Source organism: Lepisosteus platostomus, chromosome 14, assembly GCF_059453375.1.
Source record: "Lepisosteus platostomus isolate fLepPlt1 chromosome 14, fLepPlt1.hap1, whole genome shotgun sequence".
NCBI lineage: Eukaryota > Metazoa > Chordata > Actinopteri > Semionotiformes > Lepisosteidae > Lepisosteus > Lepisosteus platostomus.
Window position 1 is genome coordinate 32755116 of NC_142624.1, and position 16345 is coordinate 32771460.

At 35.4% G+C, this 16345-nt stretch overlaps 1 protein-coding gene across 1 annotated transcript in view; it reads right to left on the reverse strand.

Annotated features, from left to right (window-relative positions):
- The window catches only part of kansl1l (KAT8 regulatory NSL complex subunit 1-like), a 31337-nt gene continuing 14992 nt past the window's right edge, over positions 1–16345 (reverse strand). The window contains exons 6-16 of the mRNA XM_088605749.1: positions 14457–14661; positions 10639–10807; positions 8829–8981; positions 7744–7896; positions 6841–6956; positions 5450–5574; positions 4662–4716; positions 4060–4172; positions 3476–3629; positions 1540–1847; positions 1–709 (exon numbers count right to left, since the gene is read on the reverse strand). Coding sequence (XP_088461875.1) covers positions 1599–1847; positions 3476–3629; positions 4060–4172; positions 4662–4716; positions 5450–5574; positions 6841–6956; positions 7744–7896; positions 8829–8981; positions 10639–10807; positions 14457–14661 — 1492 coding nt within the window. The 3' untranslated portion in view covers positions 1–709; positions 1540–1598. The remainder of the gene's footprint in view (positions 710–1539; positions 1848–3475; positions 3630–4059; positions 4173–4661; positions 4717–5449; positions 5575–6840; positions 6957–7743; positions 7897–8828; positions 8982–10638; positions 10808–14456; positions 14662–16345) is intronic.

The following is a 16345-nucleotide window of genomic DNA, read 5'->3' on the forward strand; positions in this document are numbered from 1 at the left end:
TGAGAGATTTAAGAATTTATTCTTAATTAAATCTTCTATTCATCACAGCACTATAACATACCTCAGAATACAACCTTTACAAATACAAAACTTTAAAAACAACTTACAGTATTTATTTTGTGAAAATAAAACAGCAGCTCCATTTGACAGTGTATCAATGTGATGAATGAGAATATTATTAAAAAAAATACAAGTCTGGAAATCTTTTCTGTCTCATTACAGACTGGTTCTCCGATAATAACATTAATATGATCTAAAATACATAAATCCTTTACCAGGATGTAGTTCTTTGTATAAGTAATCCAATTACAGTATAAACTTTTTGGTCTGCTAGACTTAAGACATTGTCATACTTTTTTCAGCTAGCCTGTCCACTCCATGAAATGTAGAACATCTTAACTAAGATGTCTCCTTAAAAGAATGGTCTTTCACAACAGATGACAATGTTTTTTTTAATAAAGAATTTTAACTGTCCTGTTAAAAACAAAAGATGTTGCAATATGAAAGACCATTTACTATAAAAAGTTTCTTCACAATGTTCTCATAACAAGTAAGCTCTGCAGCTGATCTAAGAAAACAGAAAACATTGAAAATGAAAATGAACATGGAGTATGACCACAGTGCCTCTGGTAGCCTCTGGTTCCAGTTTAGTTCAGGAGTTGCCAACTGGGATGACATCTCTTCCACAGTCCCAAGGACTTCGAGGACCCTGGGAAGTAATACACCTTTAAGGAGCTTTTAAGGAGGAACAAATCAATATCATCTGCACATTCAGCAATAGGTAAAAAAATAATAAAATTTATTCTAATTGAATTTACTCTAGTAAATAGGAAGTATATTGTATATAACATACCTGAAACGCTAGGCGACACAGGTCTGACACAGAATGCACATAAGATATAATACTGTATATCTATATGGAATTACCAGAAAAGTCAGAAGGCACAATATTTTATTTAATTATATTTCTTTACCAGTCAGCATCCACAGGAAGCTTTACAAGGGCCGTACTGTCAAGATAATAAGCTGCAGCTAGGAAAGAGCGTTGCCAGAAAAAGGCTTTGCACTTTATTGTTTACGATCAGTATTATCTTTTAAGATAATACTCTACTATTACTTTTGAATGAAATCCTGTGTCAAACTGTTTTTTCCATTGCAATTTATCTTTTATATATATTATATATAGCCAAAAATTGAACTATTTCCATTCAAATGTTTACAATGTTTCAGACACCTTACTTTAGTATTGCTAAATTTGTATCCAAATATAATAAAAAACAAATTCACATCCAAATTGTTCCCTCATTTTACTAGGACAGTTTAATTCTTTAATTATATTCCAAATACAAAAATATCCACCCATCCACTTTCTAATGGCTTTATCCAATACAGGGCCACAGGGGAGCTTGTCCCAGCAAGCAATGGGCTCAAGGCAGGATACACCCTGGACGGGACACCAGTCCATCACAAAGAAAAATACAGTCAGATTAAAAACATATGTAAATTAAATAACACCACAAAGTATTTCATAGTGCTCACCTGTAATCTATATATGTTCGGCTAAGAGATTGCAAGTATCAATCCAAGCACTAAATCCATCAGCTATTTAATGAGCAAGCATTCTGTTCCTCCTTAGGGCTGTTCCCAGGGTGTCCAGCAGGGGGTGTGATAGTTCCAATTCCACCAGAGGCTGGAGTGGAACCAGATGCCTTGCTGTCTGAATTGCAGGACTCTGGCCTTTGACAATGCAGAAGCTTCTCAAGAGGATCCACATCTCTTTCAGGTTTTAATGCCTCAGCATCGTGTTCCTGTAGAGGAAATACTCTTCTTTCCCATGGAAGTATGAGCTTTAAAAAATGGAAAAGATTTATATTAAAGCTTACTAAAATATGTATCTTTTGCCTTGTAACAAATATTACAGTCTGTTTAGTTCAGCGTATCAGTGTTGACAGTGGGGAACAGTAAATCCTTTTACATTTCCTGAAAAGGCTTTTTAATACAAGGCAAGCACTGCAACAGTTTTGTCCAGAAATATTTTTAATGATAGATTATCCTTATCACCATTTATGTAGCAGACCTGGAGAGTATACTGTTTCCAGCATAAGTATTTCCTACTGGTGGGAAGCCAAACCGTAGGGCTCTAGACATCATTCACATTTCCAGCATGAAACCAGATTTTGTTAGGAGACATATCGGAATGCATTTCTGCTTCCCAGTATTTTAAGATAATGTAAGCAACAGGAAATAACATCACAAAGTCACTAAAATAGCTGAGGATAAAGATATGGTATTTCTCAGTGCTCCAGTATAGCACATGTGCTGGATGAAACATAAGTGAGCCTGTTGATATGTTCACAGCTAAGGAATCCAAAATACGTGAAGGGAAAACAGCTGGACTGCAGCTGGCTGTTGACGCCCTTGTAAGTGGAGGCTGACTTACATAAGGGACGCCTCTCAATGCACATGCTGTAGAGAGCATCATCTGAAAAGTGGAAACCTCTGACAGAAAAAAGCAACTTGAAAATGAATCAAACTAATCGGGAGGTAGCAAATCGGCCTTCAAACGAATTCATCAGTGAATGGAAAAATGATCATGAAATATCACGTTAAAAAGGAGGTTTAATGTGTCCATAGCTGTTTGGAGCAATGATGTCAATTAAACGTACATACCATCAAGTTAAACCGAAATACTGACCCATCTGCAAATCACAAATTACAAACAACTGATGGCAGACCTCCGTTTGATTGCTAAAAAATATTTTTCTTTTAGCTGATGAGCACGCTGTTGTCCTAAATTGCACTCAGTCATGTGCAAAATAAAATTTTTATTTTTTAATGCATATATTTTAAGAGCGTAATTTTATTTTACATTATAATTAAGTCAAGTTGCAAACCCGATTCATTTATATTAAACACAATAATTTAGATATTAATAAATTAAGAGCCGTAGCTACACAAAGCCATAAACAACATTTACTAGACCTAATATTCTGAACCAAAAACAAAGCAGACTGAAAGTGAATTAGGAGAGTAAGAGTAGTGTTTAATGACTTCTTGGAGCAGAGCAATAGTATTTCTGAGCAAGGTACTGTATTTCTGTTAGATTATTTCAGTGAAAATGCTCAGCTATTTAAATGAGCACAACTTAATTGCTGTCAATTGCTTAGAATAAAAGATTCAGCTAAAAACAAATGAATCATCATAATCTCCACTTTGGAAGAAAGAGATGCCGATGTCATTTAATTTAAATTCACTTAATTTTAAAATGGGTATTTGCTTGTTAATTTGACAGTTAATCTGTTTTTTATGACTCTGTATAGAAATATTTTCTTGTCATTTTATCTAAACAAACCCCCTCATGCCCAGATGATGACATAGCTCCTATGTTGCCAGCTAGCATAGCACACTAGCCCAGCAGTCACTTCCTCTAACACCCTGGAAAGGGGGAAACCACACTAGGTGCAGGTGCCCTTACTGTGTGCTCCTGCTGGCTGTCATCAATGCCCGCAGTTGCTGCTGCTGTACTGTAACAGGCTCTTCCTGCCTGTTTGGACATCTCACTCTGGGCCCTGCCAGCCCATAATGCCTGATCACCACTCAGAGATAAGTCAGCATTTCTGCTGGACAATCTGGAATGAGAGACAAAGCCCGTCATTTAAAACCTCTGAACCACCAAAGTTCTTTTCCTTTGAGAAAGACATTCTTTGCTTCGAAGCTTTACCCATTACATCTCACTATGGCAGTACTGACGAAATGTGACTATTAGCCCATGTGGATTAGCTGTCACACACACAAAGGCAATGTAAATAATGTTTAGAAGCAGGAGAGACTTTTGGATGAAGACACATCCCATAAATATGATTCACCTTTGCATTGTTCTGGTTTTCTCATATTTTAAAGGCATCTAGATGTTAGAACACTTTTAGACTTTTAGACTTTTACAAAAGGCAAAAACTGGGGAACATACAGCTTGCAGTCAAACTCTTGCGATTTGAATCAATATGTAATTCACTGTGCATGAATAAAGAATGTCTATCCAGTGTGCGTCAGTCCACCTGCCTGGTGTTTCTCCTTTGCCACCTGTTATGCTCCCAGGAAGACCACCTGGCCTTCTCCTTCTCCTCATATTTCATATGCCTGGAGGAAATGACCTCATCGGAAATCTCTTCTATCTGCAAGCCCAAAAGCAAAAGCCTAATGAATTATTTCAACAAAATGATCAATTATCAGCCAGAAAAGAAGCCTATTAATCTTGTTTCTGGCAAAAAAATCTGGCAAATGACAATGCCCATTGTGTAAAGAATATTCTTGGGAAGGTTCAGAGTAGTAAAGTAGAAGTAAAAGTAATGGTCCCACCGATGTATCTAGTTACTGTGAACCTTTACACTTGTTCTGCTAAAAAGATGTTTAGAAACACATTGTTTAGGTCCTCGGTTTAAGTCATATTCCTCAAACACATTCAGTTCTAGATTCTAATTATCATTCATGTACAATACCTTGCTAACACCATCTCCTTAAACAGTACATTTGTAATCATTTCTAATCTTTGAGAATTTTTAATATTTTAGATGTTAATCATCATACAGTCGGTATTTAAAAACAATTCAAACTTTTATTAATTCAATACATACTGGAACTAATTTTCAGTGTCAAGTCCATACCTCTTCCATTTCCCCTTGTTTTTTCTCCCAGCACTGAGTGTCAACAACTCGCCAGCTGGTTAGAAACAACAACAAATAAAACTATATGACTTTCTAAGCAAATAATATCGAACACCACCTTCTTTATAACCTGCTACAGACAATATAGGAAGGAAGCTACTGTCAGAAAGTAAGTCTTAAGCTGCTTCATCATGCCCATTTCACATTAAATCAAAGTGCCCAATATTTAAAGTGAACTTTAAGGACCAGAAACAATTACCAGATCAAGTAGTTTACGTGGAATGCCAGAATTGCTTCCTTGCAACAAAATGTGTTTTAATATTACTCTGTAGGCATAGATAAAGAGCGAATTGTACAAGGTATAAATTGTAATATGCATGTATTAAACTCAAAATACAAATTCCACTAGGCATTTGTTTAACAGTCATGAATGAAAGGTTTTTGGCTAAAACTATGATAACCCATTACTTTCTGATAACCGCCAGGGCGGTTAACTTTGTTTTAATAAAATGTAAAACTAAATAGTGGTGGGTTCTCATTCTTCCATCTTTTAGATGTGTACGTCTAAATTTGAGTCTAGTTAAGATTTTCTATTTAAAGCAACTTTCAATATATGAGCTGAATTCCAAAGACATTTCGCATGACAACCAATGCTGTTGCTGACACAAGGCAATGTTTGTATTTTTTCATTTCAGAAATAAATTCCTAGGAAGTAATTATCATTTTTTTTCCCCTTATTAGATTAGAATTACTAGTATAACTGATGATAATAACCAGCTAAAGCATACCTTGGAGTAAGAATATCCTTATATTGAAGTTTCTCTACTTTAGTGGTTGCAGCCAATGACATTGGAATAACGATGTTGTCGATGTCGTAGAAACACTCAGTTCGCAGACGCCTCCTGGCAGAGTTCTAAGAGAGCATTATTCAGAACATTTACAGTAAGAGAGCATTTGGTCAGTCACCATTAACACATGGAATTACAAGCATATGTTAAGAGTGGCGTGATGATTTTCTTACTACTAACAGATGCTGATTATCCAGGTATATTCGCTGATACTGATACACAGTAACTGAGCAAGTATGATACATTAAACTAATGGTACTATAACACAGGAATATTAGTCCTTTCAATGAAAACGATCCCATTTGTCACTTTAAATATCGACATTTCTTAGCATATACATCAATTTCGGATTCACAAACATTAATACAGCCTCAAGCTACAATTATGTAAAATATTTGGTCAATTTTAGAATAATCATAAAATATCTTTAATAGTTGAATAGAAAAAAGGCAGGAATTCTGGCATGAATAGTTCCTACTTGTTACAAAGTGCAGCACTGCATTTGGAGGAAGCCTTAAAATACATGAGCTGAAAACTGCTCTGAGGAAGCAGAAAAAATATATCAACTTAAAAAATGTTTTTTTTTAATGCAATTATAATATCCAGCTGCTGTTTCTGAACTGTGCTTATGTTAGTAATACACATTTGAAGGCAAACAGATACCGACTGCTCCACAGCAAATGTACAGAGCCAAGCACTAAAACTATGATTGCAAACAAGTGGTAGTGAACTACTTGTTGTAGGAGTGATCAGTAACCTCATACGAGAACTATGTAAACATAAGGATAGTTATGCACTATTTAATAACTACACATATGGTCACTTTTCACTCATATTTACTGCAGCTTTCAAATTAACCCTCCAATGCCAAATCCCCCACCAACATGAACAAAATGATAATGATTAATTAATCAACAATTCTGATGTTGGTTCCAACACTTTTCTTTCATAAAAATGTAAGCAATTACAAAAATACTGAAAACCTTTTGGTAATTACTTCTTATAATGGCACCTTGTTGATTGACTATTGATATAACAGTGAAGCTTACAGTATTTCTCAGCATTTAAGTATATTCTATATAATAAATGTACTTTTTAAAAAAAATGTGTACATCTAGACTATTTGTAATTAAAGATACCTGGCTGGCTACTAGATGTCACGTTTAATTTTAGACATTCTATGAAGGTCAAAAGAGTCCCAGACAAATTAATTACATTTCTGGAACTGATAAAATACTACTTATGTTCAGCAAAATGCTTTTCCTAATCATACGAAGGAATGCAGATCATCTGGAAACAGACATCAAGGAATTCTACTGCTGCCACACTACCTGTGCAGAATGTCTGTGACCCTGTGAGGATGTTGCGAGATCTGAAGGACTTTCTTCAGGAGTGGGCCTAAAGTAACATGAGGTATCCAATAGTTGGGACAGGAAAAGTTTTTCATCTGCAACACAAAGATAAATGTGGGCACAATGCTTATTTCAACACACACCACTACTAGAGCATTTACACATTCCTCTGATGGTAAGATGAAAAACAATTTAACCTATCCAAATTCTAAAAGTATAACAGCACTATGAAAGAAGTGAAAAAAACATACATTTTTCTGTATTTGGTATTTGTTGTCTTTAGAATCCAGACACTTAAGAATTGTTCAAAGTGGGTTTTGATTACAATTGAAGTTTTACTAAAGCAAACTAATCTCACCTATAATTACTATATAACAAAGTGGACAGCTACAAGAACACATTTTGACAGGACTGGAGTACTACAACAGAATTCTGTGAAAGTATGAAACAAGCTACTCAGCTATGTTGTTGAAGGTGATAACCTGTCTCCTTTCAAGAAACATCTGGATGGGATCCCTGTGTGAATTAACTACTAAGTACCAAACAGGGTAGGTGGGCAACATAGCCTCCTCTCGTAACTTCTCTTATGTTCTTCTTATATTCTAATTTGAAGTGTCAATAACCTGTTGTGTGCAGTCAATCCTGCCATTCTGATATTTGTTGGAGGTCCAGAATGAGTCATTTTTATATGACTTCACTCTAGACGCACCTGAAAAATATCAATTAATTTAGCCCTAGAGATCTCGAATTTCTAGACTAGAATTTCTTACTTATGTAACTTTGAGATGTGAAGTGAAACCTCAGCTAAAGTTTTCATCAATATAAAAAAATGAAGTGCATTAGAAACATGTGAAAAGAACATTAAGCAAAACACTCAGTTACCTTCTCCTGTCTGACTGGTATGTCTCCTTTTCTTGCCTCCTCTGCCTGTGTGTTTTGACATTTCCTGACCTGCTCTTGTTGTATGGGCTGGTGATAAATCCCAGTATTCTTGCTTCTGAAGTTCTGAATGGTGATTCTCAATATGGTCACAATCTGTATGAAGAAGATTTAAAAACAGACAGAGTAAAAATGCCAAATTGACTGTCATTGCTCCCTTCACCTTTACCAAATAATGTCAGAAAAGCAAGAAAAGATTGTGGTCAGAAATTGATAAGAGATTATTGTTCTACTCCAAGCCTGGTCCTCAAATACCGAAATGGAAGAAAAGCTTAAGAACAAGAAACAAGATAATTTCCTTTCGATTTTCTAAATATCTTGAGATATTGGCTATGACTCAAGGTGAAGGTTATAACCTTTTTTTCTGTTTGTGAAACTCTTAACCTTAATAAAAGAATGTATCTGAAGTACTGGGCTGATGTAATTGAATTCTTATTGTAATCTTGTGCAACAGCTGCAGAGCTGGAAAACCTGAGCAAAGAGATTGGTTCTTCAATTACATTGAACACAGTAGTCCAGTGTGTCCTGGGAACATAAGCATTCACACTATCTGCCTTTGGTGTATCACTGCATTTTCTTCCTTCTTTTGCCACACATCTACAGTACTAAAACATATTTATCCATAAACTTTTCTAAATCTTTCATAACACTGAACTATATTAAAAGACTAAGAAGACAACATATACAGTAAATAGCAATAAAATTGTATTTATATGTCCTGTCAATATAATTTCTCATAATAAAAACAATATGAATAGTGGCATTTGACGTTTGAAGATCATATGGAACATTAAAAACAGAATGAGAGTAAAGTGTATTCAAACTAAAGCTTTTTTGATAAATATTTCTATTTAAAATGGCCCTTTATGTCAATTTATATTCTAGTTTATTAATAAAGCAGCATTTAAAGACAATTAAATTATTTTAAATATAATATGAAACCAACTGGCCATTAATTCTATTACACAAGAGGTAATGTAATATAAAGTAGCTATTTCTTAAATCCCCTTCACAGAAATACTGCATACCGAGTAATGGAAAGAAATCAGGATACGTGTTTTCACAGCTGGTGAAATCTGGAGAACTAATGTCCTCTTTCTCAACTGGATTCACAGCAACTGGGCGGTTCACCCAGTCTTCATGATGCAATACTGCCTGAAAATGGAGCGGAATGGGAATATCTACAAAACAAAAACAAATAAGCAAACCATGCGAGTTGAGATGAATGTGGCCTTGCCTCTGTAAACCAAACAATTACAAAACCCCCAAGGAACAGAACAGGGCATTCGCAAGAGCAGATGTACAATCTTAGTGTATTCAGACTAGCAAATATTAACAATCCATGGGAAATCGGTTGTTCCTGCACACCATCTTGAGTGAAAAAAGAGTAACCCTCTGCAGTGTGGAAGGTTGCAGGACTGTGTTCCGTTGCGATTTTCTCAGTACACTAATTCTAAACTACCTGGAAAAAAGGAGAGCTGAGGAGGCAAAAATAAATGAATAATAAATACTCAAATTCATTACCCATTTTTTAATAAAAAAGTGATTTAAAAAATCATGGTTATTCTTGATATTCTAGACTGTTAGATGACAATAAGCAACTGCACATTTGCTATTTTTTAAAAACAAAATATTTAGCAATACAAATAGTGTATAGTGCACAGGTACATGAAAATAATATATCACTACTGTATAAAGACTATATAATGTGGGTTTGATATAATTTTCTAACAATTTCTAAGTTACTGTGGAAGTAACTTTCATTAAGATCTGGCTACAAAATTCTAAACCTTGTGTTGAAAATATTAAAAACTTCCATAACATGTAGCTGTAAAAGCATACCTTGTCATTTTTTAAACAGTTCCTTTTTTTAACTAATTTTGATCATTCGGATTTCAGTTATCACCCGTCTGCTTTCATTTTAGAGTTTGTTGTTATGTTTGTTGTGGACGAACACAGTTTCTTATAAACGCAAAAGCCTTTTCAGCAGCTGCTACCTTCAGCACATTGCATATTTGTATTATCTGTGCTTCTCTCATTTTTCCTGTTTTCATGGCAAAACACCTCCCCATGTTCTGTCTAGTGAAAATATAGAGATCAATTATGGTCAAAAGGTGAAATGCTCACATTTTGTTTTTTGTTCTCTTATTTGTTTTGTACAATCATTTGCTTGGAAAATTATACTTTCCTTATTAGTTGAAACAACGTTTGTCTTGCATTTGCATGTAAAGTGAAGCAAAAATGTTACAAAGTTACAAATGTTAAGTATTTCAGCTTTCCACTAAATACAAATGAATGTATTGGGCTCTCTGAAATGTTCTGTAACACGATCTAGCTGTTTTTTTATAAATAGTGTTTTAAACTCAAGCACTCTTGTTTTTACAAGACTCATTAGATGAAACCAGTAGCAGTGAATAACATTTGGTTGCCATGGTTGCATATAAACATGCCCTGAAACCCAGAACAGGAACAGGTACATTTAAAAGAGTGAATTGCAGGAAACAGAAGACATGCTATGAAAATAAAAACAAGATTACAACCTCTTACGTCTATCAGTAATTCAGCTATAAACTAAGCACATCAGCAAGACTCTTTATATCTATGCAGGTTTTGACACCTACAGTATGTGTCATTGCATCAAGACTCTTTTGCGGCATGTACTGTAAGTGGTAGGTCTCTCGCATCAGTATTTGTGAGTTTTACAGCTTTTTTCTGATGTTATACCTTAATTTCTTGCTCCCCAGAGAAGGTGTGTTTTTTTTTGTATCAGCACAAGAGTTCTAACACACTAAAAGGCCATCATGTCTTGAAAGACACCTGGAAAGGGAACCACTGTACCTGAGGACAGTGACAGTACAGGATGGAAGGACGACTCCAGCAGCCCCATTTGTTCTGTCTTTGTCATTCCAGTTATCACGGACTCCCTGACACATGCCGACTTGGAGCACACTGCTGGGTGATCACAGGAACTGTAGCACTGACATGCAGCAGTTGTAGGCATCTGTCCCTGCAATGGCATATTCGATAATGAACAATGAAACAGATCAATTATAGAACATAGAAAGTAATATTTTTTTTCAAGCTTGGCTTTTTTCAAGCTTTTCGAGCTAACAGAAAAAGAGTATGAAATACCATTCACAAAATGGAGTCAGTCTTATATACTGTAACACTTACATCAACAATATAACTGAATAAGCTTTTTGAATAAGAAAAGCCACCTAATGCCTGCCATTTGTCAGCATATTATGTACTTCAATTAACAAAATCCCACATTAAGATTTAAAGAACACTTTGTAGGATATATCTGTAAGACATTTTAATGAAATACTACCAAACAGACAAACTTAATTAAATTATGTACTTAATATGCATTAAAAATACTTAACAAATGTTGAAAATATGTGTTTTGGTATGTACTACCTCTCTTCAGCAAACAGTGACATACAGTACATACACCCTACATGTTTCGCTGTTAAGGCATGTAATAGGTGTTTATCATCACTGAACAGGCTGTTTCACGAATAAAGTAGCAATACACGCATTATAGGTGTTCCTATTATGAAGCATTACAGATTTTTCACATGAGTATTTATGCAGTGACTGGATAAACCCAAATAAAGATTGGCATGATCAAAAAGCATAATTTTTGCTTTTCCAAAACTCTTGTGGCAGGTACTTAAAAGACTCAGACTTCCTGTGGTTATTTTCCAGAATGTTTTGTCTGTCCTGTCCAAGATGACTGTGCAAAATAACATAAAAATGTCCAGTTATTGTACAGGTTTAACCATGAAGAATCTTTCCTGCCAATGCAACTGGATTATCTGAAGGTTGTGGGTGTTCATGTTTCACAGCGAGGATGCTTAACAATGCTGCATGTTGATTTTGGAATGACGCACTTCCACCACTGAATTATATTCTTGCAAATAACAAGACAATTAGTTTCCCCTCTGAACAAGACTTCATGTCACACAGAACACTCTGGGATTCATTAGGATCTATTCATTTTACTGTCTGCTAGACTGTTTTTAGATTCAAAGAATTATAGCAAGGCCCTCTCATGCATTAACAATTGCATATCCAGAGCTATAACACAAATGAAATTCACACAGTTCTGTGTAGGTGATCTTCATAGATGACAACCAGATTTCCTTTATTCCAATGAAATACACAGCAATGCTTCATAATTTAACTCATGCCTATTCCTTCCACATGTTGCATCTCAAATGTAGTTTTATAGAACACGAGTATGTACACAGTATATTATGTGTTTATGACAAGACCATACTTTTTAATGCTTCAGTAATAAATAATTTACATTTGTACTTTTCTATAAGATTATACAGTTGCTGTCAAAAGTACTCACCGTCCTTGGTCTTTTTTACATTTTTTTTGTTACAAAACTGAGAGTTTTTGCTACTGATTGACAGAACACTTAATGTTTAATGTCAGAGTGAAAATAAAATTCGAAATTAATTAATTATACAGTAAATATCAAACAAAAAATAACTGACTGCATATGTATTCCCTTTGAGTCAGTATTTGGTAGAGGTACATTTGGTAGAAATTATAGCCATAACTCTTCTTGGATTGGTTTCCCCAACTTTGCACATTTAGACACCACAATTTTGGCCCATTCTTGTTTGTAAAATTCCTCAGACACTCTCAGATTATGTGGGAACTGTTGGTGAACAGCAATTTTTAGCTCCTGCCACAGATTCTTAATTGGACTGCGGTCCGGACCACTCCAGAACATTGACTTTTTTCTTTTTAAACAACTCCAGTGTGGCTTTGGCTGAACGTTTTGGGTTATTGTCATACTGGAAGATTAATCTTTTCCCAAGTCCCATGTCTCTTGAAGACTGCAGCAGGTATTCTCATGGATTTCTCTGTATTTTGCTGCATCAATCTTTTCTTCTATCTTTACAAGTCATCCTGGACCTAACGAGCAACGCATCCCCATAGCATGATACTGCTATCAAGCTTCACAGTAGGCATGGTGTTCTCAGGATGGTTTTCACTGTTATGCTTGCTTGCACCAAATATAGCGCTTACCTTTAAGGTCTAAAGGGTCCATTTTTGTCTCATCAGACCATAGAATCTTCTTCCACTTGGTCTCAGAATTTCCCACATGCTTTCTGGCAAAGTGTAGTCAACATCTGATGTGACTTTTTGTCACTCTCAATGAAGCCCAAATCTGTGAGGCACCCAGGAAATTGTCGAACGCCTCTTTGTGGACTCCCTGACTAGTGTACTTCTTGCCTGGAAACTCAGCTTCTATGGACGCCCTGTTCTTCACAGTTGTGCCATATTTTCTACATTTCTTTATAATGGACTTTACTGTACTTTGGAGAATATGTAATTCTGATTGGAGCTTTTCAATAACTTTATTCCAGATTTACTTTGAAAGGTCCTTTGTCTTCATGATGTAGTTTTTGTTTGGAGCTGTACTTATTAACCGTGGAACCACCCAATGATATGTATATTTATACTGACCTCACCTGAAACACCCTAATCGCACGCAGGTGGGCTCCATTCAACAACTTATGCAACTTCTAAAGACATTTGGTTGCACCAGAGCCTATTTAGGTGTGTCGTAGTAAAGGGGTGAATACATATGCAATCACTTATTTTCCATTTTATATTTATATTTAATTTAGGAGGATCTGTAGAAGTTTGTTTTCACTTTTACATTATAGAGTTTGTAACACAGTAAAATGTGAAAAGACCTAGGGGGTGAATAATTTTGATAGCCACTGTAAACTAAAGAAATCCCCAAACTTTTTTAACTATAAAAAAAACTGGACTAAAAATATTTATCTTTTTCTATATTTTATGTTGAAGTTTGTTTTTATGTATTGTTTTTATGTTCAATTTGGTTTATAAACGTCCCTCAGTTTTTCTCCTCAAATGAAGTATTAAACTGAACTTCAATTATTAATTTTGTTTAGCCCAGATTTTCAACCTTTTTCCATTCATAATAGCATAAACATTTGCTTTACTTTACCCCAAAGGAATTCAGCTTAGGTAAACGAACAATTAACAGCGTCTAGGCTGAGGGCAGTCAGGTGGAAGGAAATGACTGCCCACACAGTTAAACATGTCTGTAGGGGTGCTGGCATTTTCCCAACATTCTTTACATGCACTAGCAGCACAGATAACTAAGCTAAGAACCCCTGTAAACAGAGGTTTTACTCTCTGCTATGTGATTTCAGCTTGCGAGGAATCTTGTGAGAGTATCAATTCACTACTGTTCCAATTATGACTGTTTATCATATCACACCTGGCATGTGAACATTACCATTTGCATTAAAACCTATCTACTCAACTCCTTGTAATGCCATTTAAAACAGTTCTGCCATACTGGAAGTTATTACTTTATGAAAAATCTCTTTTAGAATATACATCTTATTTTGAGCTTTCTTGCTCTGTGTTCTTTTTTAGCATGACATTTTAAGAGATTTTTTACATTTCCTGTAACATCGCACACAATTATATTACAGTACCTGCCATTAAACTCTCTGGTTTTTGACAGTTCAATTACCTCTGTTAAGAAATATGCAATAAACAGTCTCTTCTTTATTATTTCTTCAGTGAACTCATTACTTGTGGGACAGGGAAGAGAATGAAAATGTGAAGAAACAGAGTATAATACAGACCTCTTGGCTGGAATGCCAAGGCGTATCTAACACAAAGAGTCTGCGCCTGTGGTAAGTCTGGAGGGGACGAGTTCTCGCAGATACCCATGTGTTGCTCATGTGTGGGAGTTTCTGTTTTCTTTTGCAGACCCTTCTCTTCTTCGCAGTATGCTCAGGAGCAACACAAGTGCTGTTCTGAAGGAACAGTTCTCCATTTCCAGTTTCACTGCAAAATGAAGCATGCGCACATTGAACAAAAAAAGTTATATTTCTTGAATACGTTTAAGGAAAGTACAAACAAAATTACTTTAAAAATTAGAAGCAAGTGCCAACATCAAATCAATGAGAAGATCATTCAATCTTTGTCCACAGGTATCACTATTCCACTGATTAAAGAATTCAAAATTAAATGAAGTTTTATGTACAGTATAGGGGTACACAGCGGTAGAGACAGAGCCTTTGAAATGAGTGGGTCCTGGCAGTCAGCCGTGCTGAGAAAAACTCTATAGTATAGAGCCAAGAACAGCAAGCACAATAACGGCTTCATACCAAGAGGCTGTTACTGCAGCAACCCAAGCAGACTGAAAGGGTAAACAGGGGAAAAGGGGACTCAGGGCTTCATCACAACCCCCAAAGCTTATAATCGTGTTAATCAGAACAAAAATCAACAGGAGACAAAAATATTCTTGAGAGGTTCAAGTGGGGAGCTGCGTCAGCATGAGAGTTGCAAAGGAATAAGTAGAGGTAACTTCTACACAGAAAATTAGAGACAGAAGAACAACACAATTTTCAGCTGTGGAGCCTTCTACACATATTTTTACCTGCCTATAACTGTAGAATTAGCAATGTATTGAAACACACAGAAAACCATTAAAGCTATTTTTATTTAAACCTGCAGAGATAATGAGGGTACTAGTACTACAAACACAATGTTCTGGGCAATCTAATATCAAAATACATGCATATAAAAACAATAATAAGCAGCACCAATAGTTATGACTACCTTATGCCTCACAGTTACAGTAGGTAACATAATTTTATAACAGACCAGTAAATGTTATATTTTTTCAAAATAGCTTAAAATCCCTTGATTTTTATTCCCTGGCCTTTCCATTTGCTGAGCTTAGAGACCAGTTGTGCAGTGACTTGTCCAGGCTCATTCGAAGATCACTGCCGACACAGTGACCTTTTCTAAATGAGATTTGCCCGGCTGCTACTCTTGGCTTATGCTTTAAAAAAGTCACTAGGTTTACTCAATAAAATCACTCTGCTGTGCAGAAAATAAAAACTAGCTGCACAAATATTTAAGGCAGGAGGAACACTTCAGACATAGCTGAAGCTCCAGTGTGTAATTTGAAGTGTATAGTCTAAATATCAAAGTGCTTTAGAAACATTATTCAGGTATCCTACGGTATGGTAATCTTTCACCAAGTCATAAGCCAAATGTTCTATCAATGTCTAAGCAACAGAAAGTGCAAAAACACAGAAACAAATTAGAATATTTTTCTCTAAGAAAAAAACAAGTGACATGCACATCCCACTGAAAGTCTACATGGCAAATATACACCAGATTCTTAAAGCTACTGTATCTCATTGTTTTTCCACAATTGTATCATATTTTAGTGTTCATCTGTATGCCTAGCTATGGTAATATCATTATTTCCATATTTTACTACATTCCACTCTGCTTTCGCCCACATGAATTAACATGAAACATTTGTAAGATCCAAATACTATACAAAACAGGAGGTGAGAGAAAGCATAAACAATTTTTTGTATCAAAGATAATACCGTAGACCTTATAGTAGCACAATTACAAGCTTGCAACAGCTGTTGAACAAAACGCCCATAGAACATAATGGTATGAAATTGTTTAATATAATCACACTTCACACAATCAACATTTCTTT